We start from the raw sequence: 17,407 nt of genomic DNA, 5'->3' as shown, positions 1-17,407 counted from the left end.
TCATAACACTTGAACTCGGAGCGATCCCATGAAAAGAGATTGATTGGTGGGAGACTCAGGACAGGTAGAAGGAAGTACTTCCTCTTGTGGCGCACAGCTCTCCTGTGGAATTCACCTCCACGCAAGGTAGCGAGGCTCCCCCATTCGGATCATTTGGATGACTTGCCCAAGAGGACTGGGCAAATCAGTGGCTGCCGGTCGCGAGGCGATACGCTGGCCCCAGTGCGAAAAGCAGGCCGAGAAAGGCTGCAGTTGCCACGGCAGCCGTGTCCCACTCGTGCTTGTGCTGCGGGCAGCCGGCTGACCCTGCATGAGCAGAACGCCCGACTGGATGGAGCCTGCTCCTCTGCTGTCCTCTTACGTCACTGGCGGGTTTGGTGGTAGGAACCCACAGAGCCTCTATGGAAACACGTCCTCTGGAGCGGTTCAGAGTCGCCAAGCAAATGCTCCCGCAGAACAGCACACCATCAGAACCGAGTCACGCCCCTCCACGCCACCATTCCCAGCATTTGCCAGCTGTGCATCTTCCCAGGAGCCATGATCCGGTACAAGCCTGCTCAGTGGTAAAGAAATCTTAATCAGTTTGTGGACCGCATGGTTGCTGGATACTCCAGCTGCTGACCAGATTGTTCTTGCAAATCCTCTTGGTGATCTCGCTGTTGGCAATGATGGGGGCATTATAATAGTTCACACATGTAGCAGAAATGGCAGTTCCAAGCAGGAGCCTGCATGCATGTTTTAGAGAACCTCTTCCTATTTGACTTCACTAAGAGTTTTCTTCATCTTCTGAGGAAAGGCTGAGAAGGTAAATCTTGAGATGTTCTGGACATTCACTCCCAAAAGCCTTTGCCAGCTTGGTCAATGGCCAGGAATGCTGGGAGTTAAAGTCCAAACAATCTAGAGAGCTAATTTCTGCCCACTCCTGTCTTGATGTCTACATTTCTACGCAGCAGTCAAGAGGGCAAACACTACCCTTGGATGCATAGCCAGAAGTGTGGCTTCCGGATCAAGAGAGGTATTACTGCCACTCTGATGACTCTGGTATGCCTGCAGCTGGAGTATTGTGCTCATTTCAGGGCTCTACATTACAGGAAGGATATAGCCAGGTTGGAATCAGGGCAGCGTATGGCCACAAGGATGGTGGCCGGTTTGCCATGTATGAGGTGAGACTGAGAGAACTGGGTCTTGGAGAAGAGGCGACTCCGAGGGGATCTGTTGGTGACATATAGGTATGTGAGGGGGTGTCATATGAAGGTGGGTTGAGCTCTGTTCTCCCGTGCAGAAGAGGGCAGGACGCGCTCCAACGGAGCAAAGCTCAGGGAACCGAGGTTTACTTTGGATGGCGGGAAGTACTTCCTGACAGTTAGGACCCCGAGGGTATGGGATGGGTTTCCATGGGAGGTGGTTGAGGCCCCATCGGTGAGGGTGTTCAAGGATAGGCTGGACATGCACATGGTGGGCATGTCGTGAGTGGAGCCAGCTGAAGCCGGGGGTCAGACTAGATGGCCCTGGAGGCCCCTTCTGACTCTCTTTTTCTATGTTTCTATGTTTCTCCTCTCTTTTAAGTCCTTGCCTTTCCCCACTGATCCCGGAGAACAGGCAAATAATATAGCTTCCTGGTTATTGTGGGTAAAGTTCCCGGGGTTTGTGATGCATCCCACACACCAAATACATGCACCATTTCCTTTTAAGGCCACACTCTCCCACAGGCTTCTCTCGCTCGCGCTCGCGCTCTCTCTGCCCTCTCTGGCGATATCCCTCCGTGTGAGCTTGCCCACAGCATCTTCTCAAAAAGAAACCCCTCTTTCACTGGCAGGGCTTGCCTTCAGAGAGAGGCAGTACAGGATTTTAAATTTCCTGAGGTGTCTCACAAAACAGGGCTGCACTGACATCTAGTGGAGACACAGCTAATGCTTTGCAAGATCCCAAAGAAATGTTGAATTGTTTTGAGGGCAGAATGGGAGGAGTTGTTTTTATACAGGAATTCACAGATAAATCAATGCTGCAAGAGAGAGAATCTTCCAAATAGTGCACAGCCTGCTTCTGATGTGGAGCTAAACATTTGTCTTATTTCTAAATCCCACCTCAGTGAGCCTATTGGGCATAAAGGCACAGAAGAAAGGGGGCTTTCAGACCCCTCCTCAGTTCACTGGGTGGCCTCAAACACTAATTCCAGACATGGGTGGTCTGGTGTCTATCACTGTTTGTGAAAAGGGGCCACACAGGGATTTGGCTTAGGGGATTCCCTTGGTAGGCAGAAGACTGCTGGCTGGTGAAACAAAAGTGGGGGGACCCCAAACCACAGAGGTGGATGATTGGCTGGGAACTGTCTGATGTGGACCTGCACGGAGCATCCACAACTTGTCTGGTTGAACTCCTAATGGCTTTTAATATGGGGAGGGGGAGTCGGACAGATTCGCATCATAAGATTAACATTTCTTGCCCCCAACTGGTTTAACACTTTCCTCCTGTCCCACACTCCAGAAGTCTCTATCTCTCTCTCTGTCGCTCCCTCCCTCCCCCACCAATATTTCTCTCTTTCTCACACATGCACACAAGGAATAAAGGAATAAAGAGACAAGTCCTGGACACAGCGGAGAAAGTTTTCAGAAGGGTAGGGTTTTGTTAAATTGTTCTTCTCCCTCCTGATACCTCACCCTATTTCCAGAAACCTCCAGGTAGCTGTAGGGCATCTGCTCCAGGCAGGCTAATCCCAGAGTTCTTCTCAGGAGCTGGGTGTTTTGAAGCCTGCAGACTGCAGCCCGCCGGCTCAGCGCACAGGGATTCTGCTTTCCGAACAAACAAATGCTATTCAATCCAATCGGGCTTCTCAGGCTGAATCCAGCTGTTCTTTCATATCATTCCCCCGCCCCCCTTAAATTGAACACAAATATCAACTGGCACTTTATTCATAGTAATTTAAGCATGCAGGTCTCTTGATAATGTGTCTGCTTGGAATGTGCCCGGGTTCTGTGATGGCATCCGTCAGGAACCATCCTTCATTTTCCCCCCAGGTAAGCGCAAGGGGAGTCTTGACTGTGGACTCTTCTTCTCCAGTCATTTCACCTGGACTATCAGGCTTCGTCTTATTTTTTGGAGGCTGGTCTCTCACTGTGTCCCCCAGGTTTAGACCAGGAAGATCTTGAATGACTGGTTACAGCACTCCGACTTGAGGTTAGGCCTTGGGGCAGAGGGCTCCAATGATCAGAAAGAGCTAGGTATGGACCTGCAGTGGCTGCTTTTGCTTTCCCAAAAGCTTCCTCGTGGTTCTTCTTGTGGATTCTACTTTCTCATTACTTTGAAAATATCCAGATGATGAACTGAAGCATTCAGTATCTGAGTTCTTGCTGAATTCCTGGAGTTCTGCCACAATTAAAAAAATCCCAGAAAACTAGGGCTCATTCTCTGAACACACAGTTCCTAGTATCTCATATGACTTACATTCTGGCAGAGACATCTGACAATTTGTCTATTTATTTATGTAAAACTTTTGCAGACTGTCCAATTACCGAAGTCTCAGGACAGTTTAAAAAACAAAATGTAAGAAAAGGGAAAAAAAAATAACCTACAGTGATCACAGAAACATAGAACAGTAGAGTGTGAAGGGGCCTATATGGCCATTGAATCCAAGCCCCGCTCAGTGCAAGACTCCAGGTTGAAACATCCCCGACAGACGGCTGTCCAACTGCCCACAACCTCCCCAGGCCACTGTTTGCATCACCATGCAGTGCCAACAGTCAGGAAGCTTTCTCTGATGTGCAGCCAGAATCTGACTTCCTGTAATTTGTGCCCCTTGTTGCATTTCCTGTATTCTGGCAAGACTGAAAGCATCTGGTGAACCATCATGTATTCCTTGTCTGCCCAGCTAAACAGATCCACATCAGCTTTCAGCAAAGATCTGCTGCTGCTGTCATGCTGCAACAGAGTTTCATTGGGCTGGTGATCTTGCCAACATCTGCACAGTCCACAGTTTCCCATGAATACCTCCGGTTGCTCATTCATTCCTGGCCAGCAGACTGCCTCCGTGGCCCAGCACAGACAGTCCTCTGTTCCCAGATGTGAAGAATATTCTCTGCGTGACTTCTGTCCAATGGGCTCCTGGTAAAACAGCCCTTTCTTCTGCAAGATGATACCACTCTGTACACAAAGTTCATTGTGTATTTGGAAGAATCGTTTTGTCCCTCGTGGCGCATGATCTTTTGCTCTGGCCACCCGTGTAATATTCCGAGTTTTCATCTCTGGAGGATATTGTCTTCCTGCCCATCAGTGAATCTCTCTCAGTTTTTCTTCAGATGCAGATAAGTACGGCACCATCCTGATATTCCTACTTCAGCTTCCAGGGATCCCTGTATGGCAGCTTCTGGTTCATATGCCTGGCTCGGGGTATCTGCTGACAAGAGGTCCGTGCTAGGGCGGTAGCTGATTTGTCTATCATACTTCAGCAGATGCACCATCCTGTGCTGTAGGGTTTTTCAGATATGCATTCCAGAGATTCGTGGTCAGTCTGGACATCTTTGGTGCAGCCATATGCATACTGGTGAAATTTTTTGAAAAATTGCAAGTAGCTCTTTTCAAACAGAAAAGGGAGCATGCCTCTTTTCTCTTTCTGCAGTCTTTTTTTTCTTGCATGTTTCCGCTCACAGTATTTGCATTTCTCTGTGGTGTTCATTGTTGTCCTGACATGCGGTTTTTCTCTCTCTTGTCAATGTACTATGTGGGCAGGTCCCCTTGTCTGTACTTCCAGACCTCAAATCCTCTTTGGACACTTCAGCTGCCCTGCAAATCATGAGGATTTCTCTAAGGTCAAGTCTGCTTCCCTCAGCAATCTCTCATGGACTTGTTCTGCATCAGACACACTATCTTGTCCCTTGTCAAGGAGTTTTTGATAGCTCCAAAGTTGCTACTAACATCATCAAACCGGTGCAGTATTCCTTAGTGCCTTCCCTTATTGCCCAGTTCTGCATGGAAAAAGTGGTACCTTTCCACTGTTTTCATTCTTTTTGAGGTCGCAACAGACATTGGAGTAATGTATTATTGAAGCAAAAATGTACTGTATGTACTGTTTGCTCACAGAATCCCTCTTCTTTCCCCCTTTCTCCAATTAAATATAGAAATATAGCTTCATTTTCACAGACACCTTTTTAGCTGCCACTGCAATGTCCACAGAAAGAATAAATTCCTCTTTCCAGACTTTCCATGCATGATCTAAGTTCTAAGCACGAGGACGCAATATTAATATCTGGTGGCTCTGTTCCCTCCATTTCGCCCCTTTTCTCTCTGTCTGTCCTCACAGATTGTTATTCTTCTTCTGCCTGGCCTTCTGTCATCACTGCAATCATGATTCAGAGCTGGTGGACGGCACCCCACAGATTTGCAGAGTCTGCCTTCCAAACAAACTTTCACATTTTATCCAGGCAAAGCCTTTCCACTGAGTTCACTCAAGCAGCGGCTTCCTCGAGCCAGAAGCAGTGGGATTTCCCTTGGCTGCTTGCTGGTTCCTCACAAGAAACACAATCCACCCAGGACAAATCCAACAGTTCACTGGGGGTAGATTTCTTGAAGGTCATTCCCAAGTGGTGTGATCTATCAGTTTGGAATTCAAGCAGGATGCATGAAACTTATTCCGTGATTTCTGGCAATACAGGGAAACAGAAGTATGTGTCCTTGCAAAGTGAAAGAAAGCAATATCTTAAGACCAAAGTGGCCCAATTTCTGTGTCTTCTAGAAGATACAGAATATGACAGCAGTTCAGCCATGGAATGCCAAAGGGATCTGTTAAAGAAAACAGAAAGAAAATGTGGTGGACTAATTCAGGCATGTGGCCACAGGAAGGCTAACAGGAGCACTTCCACCTCCCTACCAATATGATGTTTTCTTTCAGTCCTCATATCCAATAACGTAGAGGATATTTTTATCCAGGAGAGGCGGCAGGGCAAAGCTAATTGATCACATGGAATAATGATAGCAAATAAAGAGATGACAGTGCAATGAACTTGAATGTCTCACTTTGCAAAATCAGAGCAACCCAGGACCTGACATTGCTGAACAAACAAGGAAGAAAAGGTAATGTCTGTGAATTGCTGAATCAAAAGATAGCAACCATCATGTCGCTCATGTGCCGGTTCTTATGACTGGTCTGTGGATTGTTTTCACCCACAGAGAGCTGGCTGCCATTGTGAATTTGCAGGCCCTGCCCGGGGCTTGCCATGCCTTTTGAATCTAGATGACACTGTTTATTGAAAGAACCCTTACATAACCCTAGAACAGACCATGGGTTATGTCGGAGTGATTTAACCCTCAAATAGCCTCTGCTGCCCCAATTCAGCTGTCATAACAAGCCATGGCAGGGCTTGCATCCTCGCAATGGCAGATGAAAGTGCTGTTGCAGCGCATGGATGAACCATTCCATGTTGGGCTGTTGTGTTGTGTGAACAAGATCATGGTTCTGATCATGGTTCCTAGTGCAAATGATCGTTATGCATCATTCAGCTTATTAAAGGTTTATCACAGAGAGCCATGTGTCTGAGATAGGATGGTGGAGCCAAAAGCAGTGATAGCTGGCTGGCCCAGGGTCTCTCTGTAAGGCCAGGTCTTCTTGCAGACGCGAGGTTAGTCCCTGTAGTTCAGAGGAGCGTGCGGCATGCCACCAGTCATTTGCTTGTGCAAAGCGATGCTGCCAGCTTCCAGGTTGGCAGCTCAGTGGCAGAGCGCTTGCTCTGCTTGCAGTAGGCCTCCGGTTTAATTCCCAGCATCCTACGGCAGAATCCTGTCTGAAAGGCTGGTAAGTCCCTGCCAGTCAATGCCAGCATTACAGGGCAGCTTCCTATGTTCCTAATTCAAAGTATGTCCGTCTGTCCTCTCCCCTCCCCTGCAGCCCTTCCACATCTGCTCTGGAGGGAGGCACAGAGATGGGGACTCCTCCGACGCTGGAGGAAAGAATTTTCCTCTGTGGGTACCTGTCTTCATCAGGGGCAGAGAGATGCATGACTTGGCTGCTATCAACCTGCACCTCTGTTGCTATCTCGGATCTGATATCCCCCGCTTACTCCTTGCCTTCCAACTATGACCTTTTCTTCATGAGACCATTTACCCACAGTATCTCTTTCCACTTTTGTTAAGAATTGACGATGCAGCTCTAAATGAAGGACTTTTCCTGCTTAATCATGGCATCAATTCTAGGCAGCGTAGCAGAATAACCTAATCACAGAAGTGGTGAGATGTGTTTTGGTTTGCTTTTGGAAACACTACAGAATTTTCCCCGCTCAAAAAACCAAACAACCCACGCTGGGGAAGTGGTTTTTAAAAACAGAAGTGAAACTGGAGGGTCACACAATTGTCTTAAGGACCTGCAAATGCAGAATGACAGGTGTGCCAGAACTGCTTTGTGCAAAGAAGGGGAGCAGCGCCAGCACGAGGGAATCCTGCTGTGATCTCCAACCGCAGCTGAGACTAACAGCAGGTATTCTCCAGGGACCAAGGGGACCAAGCCCTGCCATTTGGAAAAGGCGGGGAGGCTCCATGGGTCACCTGTGGAACCTCTGCAGGTTGAAGGATCCACCTCCCTGTTCCAGATATGCATCAGACATAATTGTTGCAGGACAACTGCTAATGTATATGGATAAAGAACTATAATTCTACAAATTGCAACTCAAATGCATTTCTTCCACAGCTAGGACCTTTGCCTGCTGAAACTCTGTAGGGGAAATGTTCCATTCAGCCAGCATTTATTGAACCCCTTTCTCTTCTTCCACATCATTTACAGGTTCCTTGAATAAATAGGACATGAACAATTCATTATTTACTGTCTTATATTCAATTTATACTTTTTTAGGGTCAAGATTCACTGCGGTTTCTTTTCTGTCAAAGGGGTGGTCATGAAAGCTAAATCACAGTGATGCGAAGAGCCCAGAAATTTGAAATTCAAAGAGGTGACATGAAATGCTTGCCTCAGAATGTGGAGAGAAACTCATTTGGTTAGTATTTTAATTCAAACCTATGCAATTTGCACTTTCTGAATCAGTAAGTGAACTAAAATGCAGCTATCCTTCGGCATTCCTCTTCTTTAAACTCTGTGATGTAATTATTCAAACAGGATAGGTTAAGGAAAAGTGTGCACAAAAATGGTATATATTAGAGAAAATAACATACAAAAATGCATTATACTGGAGAGACTTTCTTGCAAAAACGCCTATTTTACAGGAAATGAATGCAAAAATATGTACATGCTTTCATGAAGATTTTAAAAGAAATGTGCAGACTGATGCAGGACTGAAAAAGGGTTTGATTTGGAGATGGTGAAACTGATTGAAAATAAAATTGAAACATTTGTCCCTCCCTCTCTGCTTTGTTGTGGATAATGGACCCTTATCTGAGAAGACTACCATCTCGGATAACACAAGTGGTCTCTAGGCCCCAGTAATTTCATAACCAGTGAACCACCCAGAGCCTATGGGAATGGGGTGGTATAGAAATATTAAGATAAATTTAACTGTGTGTTTAAGAACACTGCTTTAAGAACAATTGCAGTAAGTTACAGAGCTTAGGAATCAGCTGTGCTTTCTGAATTCAGCTGAGAAACATTGACCCTTTGTAGCTTTGAACCAGTGTAAACGTAAAACAGGACTAATTAGCCAAACACTATGTGAATGTACCTTAGTGTTTAGTGTTGCATGACTAGAGAGACGCATGTTCAGGGTCTCACCGAGACATGGGGCTCACTGCGTGGCTTTGCACCAATCACAAACTGGCGGCCGAACCCACCGCACCGAAGTGTGGGTGCCACACTGGCTGGGATGGAGGGGACCCTTCTTGTCCTCCACTTCCGGAGCCGTCCCGGAATTGGAGGGGATCCATCTTGTCCTTCATTTCAGGCAGGGAATTGCCACGAGTTGACCTCGACACATCCCAAGGCTAAGCCAGGCTGCAGGACCATTGAGGTCAGAGTCGTTTTCATTTCAGTGATGGCGGCTGCCTTTGCCTGAGATCTCTGGCTATGCCTGTAAGGAGCAGAACTGTGAGTACTACTGGGAGCTCCTGAGAAGCGGTTTGTGGATTCTGCGTTGCAGAAGCAGATGTTGCTTAAATGCATCCATCGCCTTTGTGCTGCACCACATGCCCAGCAGGCCCACAGGGCTGGAAAAAGAGCGCCTGCTGCTGAATGCAAGGACAATTGCGGGTGAGCAGGAACAGCACAATGCCCATCCATGTGGTGCAACCAACAGTCCAAACACAATGGTGAAGGGGACAATGACACATTTAATGGCAATGCACATATTCCTGTGCTCATGGTAACACTGAGCTGTAGAGTTTCTAAGCTTAAGTGAAGGACAGGCAACCTCTCTTGCAGGAGTATCTCAGCCCTGACCTCGCAGCAAAGCAGGGGGGTGGGGTGCCAACTGGCCAGTCAGGACACGCTCTGCAGCACGGCTGGTGACGGGCCTCCAAGGTCAATCCTTCTTCTGGTTTAACACAGAATTTCCTCAGCCAAGGTTGGCCTCCATGAGGCAAATCTACTCAAAGGGGCTGCTGAGGGGCTCACAACCCAACAGGGCTGCATGCCAATTTAGGAATCAGGGTATCAGTACCAGGCGAGTGGAAAAGGCAGGCACCATTCTGAGTATCTCCAGAAAGGAGAGACACAAAGAGGTGCTTCAGTTGTACGAAGCGCAGTGATCTGGCATCAAGCAGCCATATGGGGACCCCAGTTAATCAATCGTGCTTCCATCCGTCCATCCTACTTGGGTTACCGGATCACTAGCAGCCCGTTTGTTCTCAGAGGTCACTGTGTGGTGTCCACCAGCAGTTCCTTTGGCAGCTCCCAGGAATTCCACACGGGCCCTTAAAGGTACCACCACCACCATTTATTTGATCACTCTGTTACCCAGCTCTAGTCAGAGTCCCACAATGCCCACAAAAACAGGCACACATTCCCATTTAACAACTATTTGATTTATTTAACAATACAAATTTCTTTCTACCGCATGGTGTAAGCAGAGAAAAGTTGAGAAACAAAATTAAGTTTTTTTCCTTTTAAGTTTAAATGTATACACAAAAAACCCCCAAGCTCTTACTTCAGTAAATATAAAATTTACAGACAAAAAAACTACATTAAAAAGAACAAGGTTGTGACAAACCAATGACAAGAAGGAAATTCAGAATCCATAATCAAATGTTTAGTAAAGGAAACAGGGCCAATCTTGAGAAAGGTTCTGAAATCTGAGGTGCAAGAGGAAATTTTAGTACATTAAAAACAAGAATAAGGTTGTAATTATACTCTATATTTTGTGATATAAATATTTTAAAGCTTTGCAGGCCACATATGTAATATGTGAAATATACATTTTGCCCTTTATTGTAAATTTGCAGGAGTGTTGTACATGCAACGTATGGATGACCTTTATCAGCACATGGGAACAGCGACATCTTCGGAGTCCCTCCCCATTTGCTAGTCACTTCGAAGTTGTTGTTCCTTAATGCTCATAAATTATCGGGTGAATTTACAAAGCCTGCATGCCGTGTAAACGCCATTCCTTTTAGTGGGAGCCACTAAAATTCATGAAGGGTGCCTGGCTCAAGCGTGCTTCAGACCCCCCATCATGACCCCCGTGCTCTTCACACAACTAGGTGCATGGACGGTTCTCATGAGGTGCCGAAGCTCCTTGCGGCCCAGACTGCATGTGGGGCTCCTATGACCGAGTGATTCGACATGCAAAAGCTCCCCCACAACACACAAGCTCCCCGTACACAGAAAACTGGCATGTCAGGGACAGGGCTAGGCTAGAAGGCTTCTCTCTGACCTAGTTTTCAATGCAGAAGGCACTGATTTGAAAAAAAGAAGCTTTCCGGTCATGAGAGCCACTCTGCAGTCTGGGGCTGTACAGTCCAGCTTCGCCCACTGCAATAAGAAACGAGGGATGGGGTCAGTTCTTCGCAACTCCCCGTGGACAACTACAGTATTTACAGACCTTATGCCACACGGGCTTTTACTTCAGGGTTTGAAACAGAACCCAAGCTGCCAACAAGGCCCTCTCACAGGAGGAGTGAAAATGGCTTTTAGTCGAGAGATCCCGGTGTCACCTGTTCAGCCACTTCTCAGAATATGCAGGCATAAACGTCAAGGAACATCACTCTGGAAGTCACATCTTGAGACCACAAATCTTATAGCAGCCTTCCCCGACCTTGTGTTCTCCACTGTTTTGGATCACAATTCCCATCATTCCTGACTAGCCATGTTGCCCTGGGGCTGATAGGAGTTGCAGCATAAAACACCTAGAGGACAAGAACTAGGGAAGGCTGCCTTACATTTGGAACAATGATGCCTCCTGATGTCTTCATAGTGAAGTACTCAAGCTAGCCAAAAATACTGAAATTCAGCGATCGAGAAGTCCAGCACAGAACTCTTTGACAAAGGTGCTCTAACATTTCCAAAAAGACACATCAGATTTGGTTGGGGTAGGGCCCAAGAGACTCAGCAGATCAGTCATCTGAAATCATTTTTCCCTGTCTGAGCTTTTTTGCTGGCTTTATTACAAAGGAAAACAGAATGGAAGAGTAAGTAATTGCTCCAGATCAAATATCTAGAATGCATGCCTGTGTCTTGGGCCCGAACTCATACATATTCCTGCTGGGTCTATGCCCACTGGTAATGCATGGATCCTTTGATTACAAGCTCATTCCCAGGGAATACTGACACGAAAGCTCAGCTTGTAATCCAAGCTACCCACACAATCAAACCATCCATATACGGCATTGTAGTGTTTGTGATGGTACAGCCAACGAGGGCAGGGCAGGAGCACGTTGGGGCTGAAATCCCCAGCTGGAGTAGCGGAAGATTCAACCTTCCACACAGAGAAAGGGTTCCATCTACCAGGGAATTATTCTGTGCAATGTCCACAGAAGGAGGGACAAGAGTGTTGCGTCTGGGTCGCCCCATTCATTTCACGGCAGCTTATGCAGGGGATCTTCTGAATGGATTCTGCTCAGAATTACACATTATTTAAACCTATGTTCCACTTACAAAAGTGCATTTTGCAGTTTCAGATGAATGTTACAGTTCCAGATCAATAATATGCTACTTATTCCATTTTGCGAAAAGCTGGTAAACAGAGCATGCAGTTTTGCTGCTTCGGAAGACAGTTTAACATGATTAAATAGGCTGGAACTTTAAACTGAAATCTAAAGCACTGAACTCTCTGTGATCTGGTACATGTTAAGAAAATATTGGCAAGATCTGCAGCAATGTTGATGGAAAGCAAACCTAGCCCCTCAGGCTTTTTAAGACCTGTGCATTTATCTTGCAAAAGCGAGTTCATTTATGGAAAATTAGAGCTGGGAGCGGGGATGACCATGGAAAACCAAATAGGAAATCATATGATTAGCTGGGCTGCTCATTCACACTGGATGTGTGAAGAAATAGCAAGACTTGTTTGCTACACTCATTGCTCAAGTCAACACTGGGTGAATGCAGTAAGACTTAACATACAGTAGAACTCAGGGAGCCACTTGGAAAATGGGCTGAGGGTTACTTTTCTGTTCAAGAGCGAGAAGAGTCTTACCATTCACTTTCTAACTTCACTGAATTCCTGATTGGGAGCAGAAGTGTGCTACATCATCTGATACTTCTGCCCAGCCAATACGACAAAAGTGGGCAACCCGGAGAGTTCCGAGGGCCATGTTTGCCCACTGAATCCCTCCATGGGTGCTGGAAAATAATTTCAAAACATGTTTTGGTTTAAATATAGCCTGCAATGGCTACAGAGTGCTCAAAGTGTCTAAATTAGAATGTTTGCGAAATAACTGTGGCCCTTTTAGTTGGCTAAAATGGCTATAGAGCACCAAAAGAGTCAAGCTAATTTGATCCTCTTGGCACTATATAAGCACAAACCAATGCCTTTTTTCAATTAATAATTTGGCGGGGAGGGCCTCAGAGGACACAGGCGGCCTCAAGAGGCCTGTGGCCATGCGTTGCCCATTTAAGTCATTTATCGGGTTGTAGCATGCACACTTGGCCTCTGGTCATCTGCACCATTCACATGTTGTGCCAAACTCATTTGTGCTGGAACAGTGAAAGATTAAACAGTAAGTATTAAGTTCCATTCACCCTTTAAGGAAAGCTCAGCACCAAATGAGGCTTGACACTTGTAGCCACATGGGTGTTTTTAAAAATAGGACATATTTGGTGCAGGAGAGGAGCTTTTCACTGGGAGCACAAGGGGAAGTGGTTCAGTTCCTTCTTTCCTTGCTGTGGTCCCAACAAAAATCCCCCCCCCCCACCGGCAAAGATATTATTTGCTGTGACTGGAGTGAGATTCCACTGGGGCAAATGAGAGCTTTCCTCCTGGGGCTATCAGGAGCTGGCGGGGGGATTTTAAATGGGACAGGTGGCAGGAGGATACGGTTAAGCTGACAGTCCTGATCTGCCTGCTAGCTTGCTGTTGACGATTGCATTTATTTAAAATATTTATATCCCTGAACTGTGCCACAGAATAAGCTTCCAGTCCAGGGCAGCTGCCGATAAGTAGATTCACAGTAGATTCATTTTTAAAGGGTTGTGGCTCTGGGAGTGGGAGGAGGATGGAAACGGTCCACCTCCCAGGCCTCAGAGGTCCCTGCTTCAGCTCAGACCCCGAAGCACACTGCTGCAGCCACAAGGGGTAGGTTCGGAGCCACACGAAGCCGGGCCTGCTCAGCCTTAAGGGTAACCGAGATGGTCTTGTGCTTGGTCCGTCCTTCCTTCTGCTCACTGTCCACAGGGGACCTCATAGAAGCAGCCCTGCCTTCCAGTCCATCACAGTGTGCTGCCATTTTAATTTCAAATATGAAAACAAAGAAGCTCTTCCTTGGGGAACATATTTATTGTGTTTGAGATGATACACTGGATGCTCTCTGAGCTACAAGGTGGGTGTCGATGGGAGGGGTGGGGGACAAAGGAGTCCCTTTCATTACAAACCGACAAAGGTAAAAGTTTAAAACAGTTTTCACAACAGCATGTACCACACATCGGAAATAGATCTGGGCTTAATACAAATGACGTAATTCCTAGTCATCTACAGCTACCTTTAATAACTTCATACAGATAATGGATTAGGCTAAAATGCACTATAATATTTGGTTGACTTCAGGAACGGTATCCTTAGTTACATCACAAAATACATTTTGATATCCCAAAGAAGCAAGACTTGCAAGTAGGCATTTTAAACATAACTAATCTACAGCTACAAAGTTCTACTCCTGATAGCATTTACCTTTTGGGGGGCAGAAGGGGGGGTGGGGGGCCAGGAGGGAGGGGAGGCAGAATCCCAATCTTCAAAAGGATAAAAGCAGAGAGTAGAATCAATATAACATATACACAGAAGTCCGTATTGTAAAGGCTATAAAGATTGGTTGCACACTGCAAGGCCGCATCCCTGCACCTTCACACTGCACAAAGTAGTCACCGTGGCTTATGTTGCGTATCTCTTGGTCCACTGCCGGGCTATCCTGTCATGTTCCGCTCTGTTGGTCAGGTACTGAGTGGCTATGCTTCCCACCAGAGGATCAGCTGCGGGAGTCGGGCAGGGGCATGGGAGGAGAGGAGAAGGTGCATTAGGAGCCGTTCTCACAACCGGCCACGCGCGGTTCGCTTGGCACACACCCTTCCTGGCACCCAGTCCCACTGCGAGTCCGAAGCATGCACACAGCAAAGGCAAGTCATGGCAGGTTGGGGGTGATGGGAGCAGTAGTCCAACAGACCTGGAGGGTGCCACGCAGGGAAAAACTGGCCTGCACAAAGCACCAGGTGAAGAGGCTTTCCGTGGACTGTACCATTTCAAACTGCAGGGGAGGATGGGGGAGGGGAGAGGACTTGGTACGTGCATCGGACGGCTGTAGCGAGTGTTGGTGGGCAACGTGTATTTTCAGGGGTCCGGGAGTGATTATATTGGTTGCAGCAGTGGATGCTAGGTTGGACTGGAGCCAGAAAAATGCCAGTGGAAGGGGTAGGGAAAGCTACCTCTGCTGAGTGAAGGTCCTCCTCACAGAAAGGACGTCAGGTGCTGGCCAACCCCTATGCCTCGCTCCACCCCACAGCCTGTTCTGTTCGGGACCCTTGGCAAAGAATTCCCGGGCAGGAGGTCTGGCAGGGTGGGGCCAGGGTGGGAAAATGACTTTCCGTCCACTCACATGCACTGGTGGTTCTCCGGCACTAACCCTTTTGCAAAGGGTTTGAAAAGAAGATTCAGGAAGGGACTTTTGGAGGAGAAAAAAGCAGGGAACAGACCTTCCCAGGCATTCAGCTCTACCTGCTGCAGAACCCATAAACATGTTTCCGAAACATCTGAAATCCTGGGGGTAAAGGAGGGGCTTGAGGAGGAGGGTCAATCTGGAGAGGAGACAAGGCAAGTGAAGCAAGGGCTAAATACCCCTCCTCCTTCTGCCATCCAGATCTCCTTAAGAAAACGCCAACATCAGACCTTGATTGCACACACATGCAAGAACGCACAGCTCCCAGAAGCACAGGTGAGCACAGATTCGGGAGGAGGACTCTCCACTAGGCTATTGCATCCTGGGTGCAATCTGGGGGATGCTGCGGGCAGGGGAGAATTCAAATATGTGACTCCTCCACAGCATGAAATCGTACGATCCCAGGCCAGGTTTACCACATCAGCCTCTCCCGCAGACCTGGCGCCCCCCAGATGTGTTGGGACTGCGACTCCCATACTTCACAGCCAGCATGGCCGCTGCAAAGCACACACAGTAAAAGGAACACAGAGGCTTTTCACCTGTTCAGCATCTTCTTATTTTGAAATCGTAAATATTGGTTTTAAAGGCTTGCAGACAGCTAGGCCCAGATGTTAGAGAATTCTCCTGGAGCTATAATGATGCAGAAATCAACTGGGGAGCCGTGCCATTATGCTCTTGGCAGAGCTGACTCTGTCCTGTTTCACTGTCTGGTAATTACAGCGGTAGCCATAATCCTACTAATACAACAATAGCCCTTCTCCAACACCGTAGGTTTATGTTTCAAGGCATCACTTGCTCTGTGTTTCCTCTTATCATGTCTATCACAACCTTCCGCTCACGCAATGGGTCTTTGCTACACCCCCGATGGCAGTCGATTGCTCCCTTGCGGAGCTTCCCTGGAGGGAATCAGGAAAAGGGTCTTGATGGGTGGCAGCTTGCACAACCAAGCGATGGATCTGGGCTAGTCGTGTTTAGGAGCCTTTCTGGTATCCTCCTCCATGCCTTTCTTCACCTAAGTGAGAGCTGTGGAAACCAGTAACTGGACTGCAATGTGCAGAAATGGCACAGGGGACAATCCAAGAGGGAATGCACTATTTGAGGGTGTAGATACAGGGATGGGAGTGTCTCCCTAAGCACAGAAAGTTAACACAGCAGAAAGAAAATGTTGCAGTTTCTGGTTTCCGGACAGAAGCTCTGACATGCATTCTGCTATGCAGCTCAATGCAGGGTGTGGATCAATGGCAAAAAGCTGTTCCCGGGCAGTGCCGCAAAACAAGAGTTTTAGCTCATCCGGGCCTGAGATCTCACAAGCGTTGTTTTTAGACACAGCTGACATATAATAGTTCTGAACGATTTTTGGTGGCTAAGTGTGCAATCCTATGCAAGCTCAGACAGAAAAAAAGGCCCTGCGATTCTCAGCTGCCCCAGGGAGCATGGATTGTACCCTAAGTGTGGAACCTATTTCAGCTCTACCGGCTGCAGAATTAATTGGCAATGCTTGCTTTTGTTGGTAATAATAACGGCAATGATAATGATGATGATAATAGCAGCAGCCTTACCAGGATTGCAGTCTGTCAAGAGGGAACAAATAGACAGCAAAACCTTTGAAATAGTCAAAGCAGGGCTCCAGTTGTCTTTCAGAATATCCAGACAGATGACTCCCTGACTGTTGATGTTGCAGTGGTAGATCCTAGTACGGAAGGTAACCTAAAGGTAGGAGAGCAAAAGATTGGGGAGAAAAAATCATGGCATGCTCTTCGTCCGTGGCTTGTTACCAGTCCTTTGAAACTTGCCTGGAATTATTCACCCTCAGTGGGAGAATTTTTCTATAGAAACCTTTCAATTTTTTGTTGCTCATTCTGTAAGACTCATCTAAAAAGTGATCCCCCCACCCACTTAGCATGCAGCTGTCTTATTCATGTCTGCCGTGTACATCTCAACGTTAAAAGCTTTATTGTGGCTTTTTCTGGCAAGCCTACAGCATTTTTAAATCCAGTGTTAACAGGAGGAGGAGGAGGAGGAGGAGGAGGAGGAGGAGGAGGAGGAGCAGCAGCAGCAGCAGCAGCAGCAGCAGCAGCAGCAGCAGCAGCAGCAAACAGCCAACAGCAAAGGAATGTTTTACACTATTCTGCATTTGGGAGTTCTGTGCACGAGTGCTTAAATAAAGGCACTCAGACACACCTGGGGC

At 47.2% G+C, this 17,407-nt stretch overlaps 1 protein-coding gene across 2 annotated transcripts in view; it reads right to left on the bottom strand.

The window, feature by feature from the left end:
• Positions 1-9,932: 9,932 nt before the first annotated feature.
• Positions 9,933-17,407, bottom strand: part of UBE2E3 (ubiquitin conjugating enzyme E2 E3) — a 107,649-nt gene continuing 100,174 nt past the window's right edge. For both annotated transcript variants that reach the window (XM_044427049.1, XM_044427048.1), the window contains exons 5-6: positions 16,779-16,926; positions 9,933-14,539 (exon numbers count right to left, since the gene is read on the bottom strand). In XM_044427049.1, coding sequence (XP_044282984.1) covers positions 14,442-14,539; positions 16,779-16,926 — 246 coding nt within the window. In that variant the 3' untranslated portion in view covers positions 9,933-14,441. The remainder of the gene's footprint in view (positions 14,540-16,778; positions 16,927-17,407) is intronic.

This window comes from Varanus komodoensis, unplaced genomic scaffold (genome assembly GCF_004798865.1).
Source record: "Varanus komodoensis strain SLA01 unplaced genomic scaffold, ASM479886v1 scaffold18_1, whole genome shotgun sequence".
NCBI classification, from domain to species: Eukaryota; Metazoa; Chordata; class Lepidosauria; order Squamata; family Varanidae; genus Varanus; species Varanus komodoensis.
Note: the sequence above shows the minus strand (reverse complement) of the source record. Positions and strands in the feature narration are given on the sequence as shown.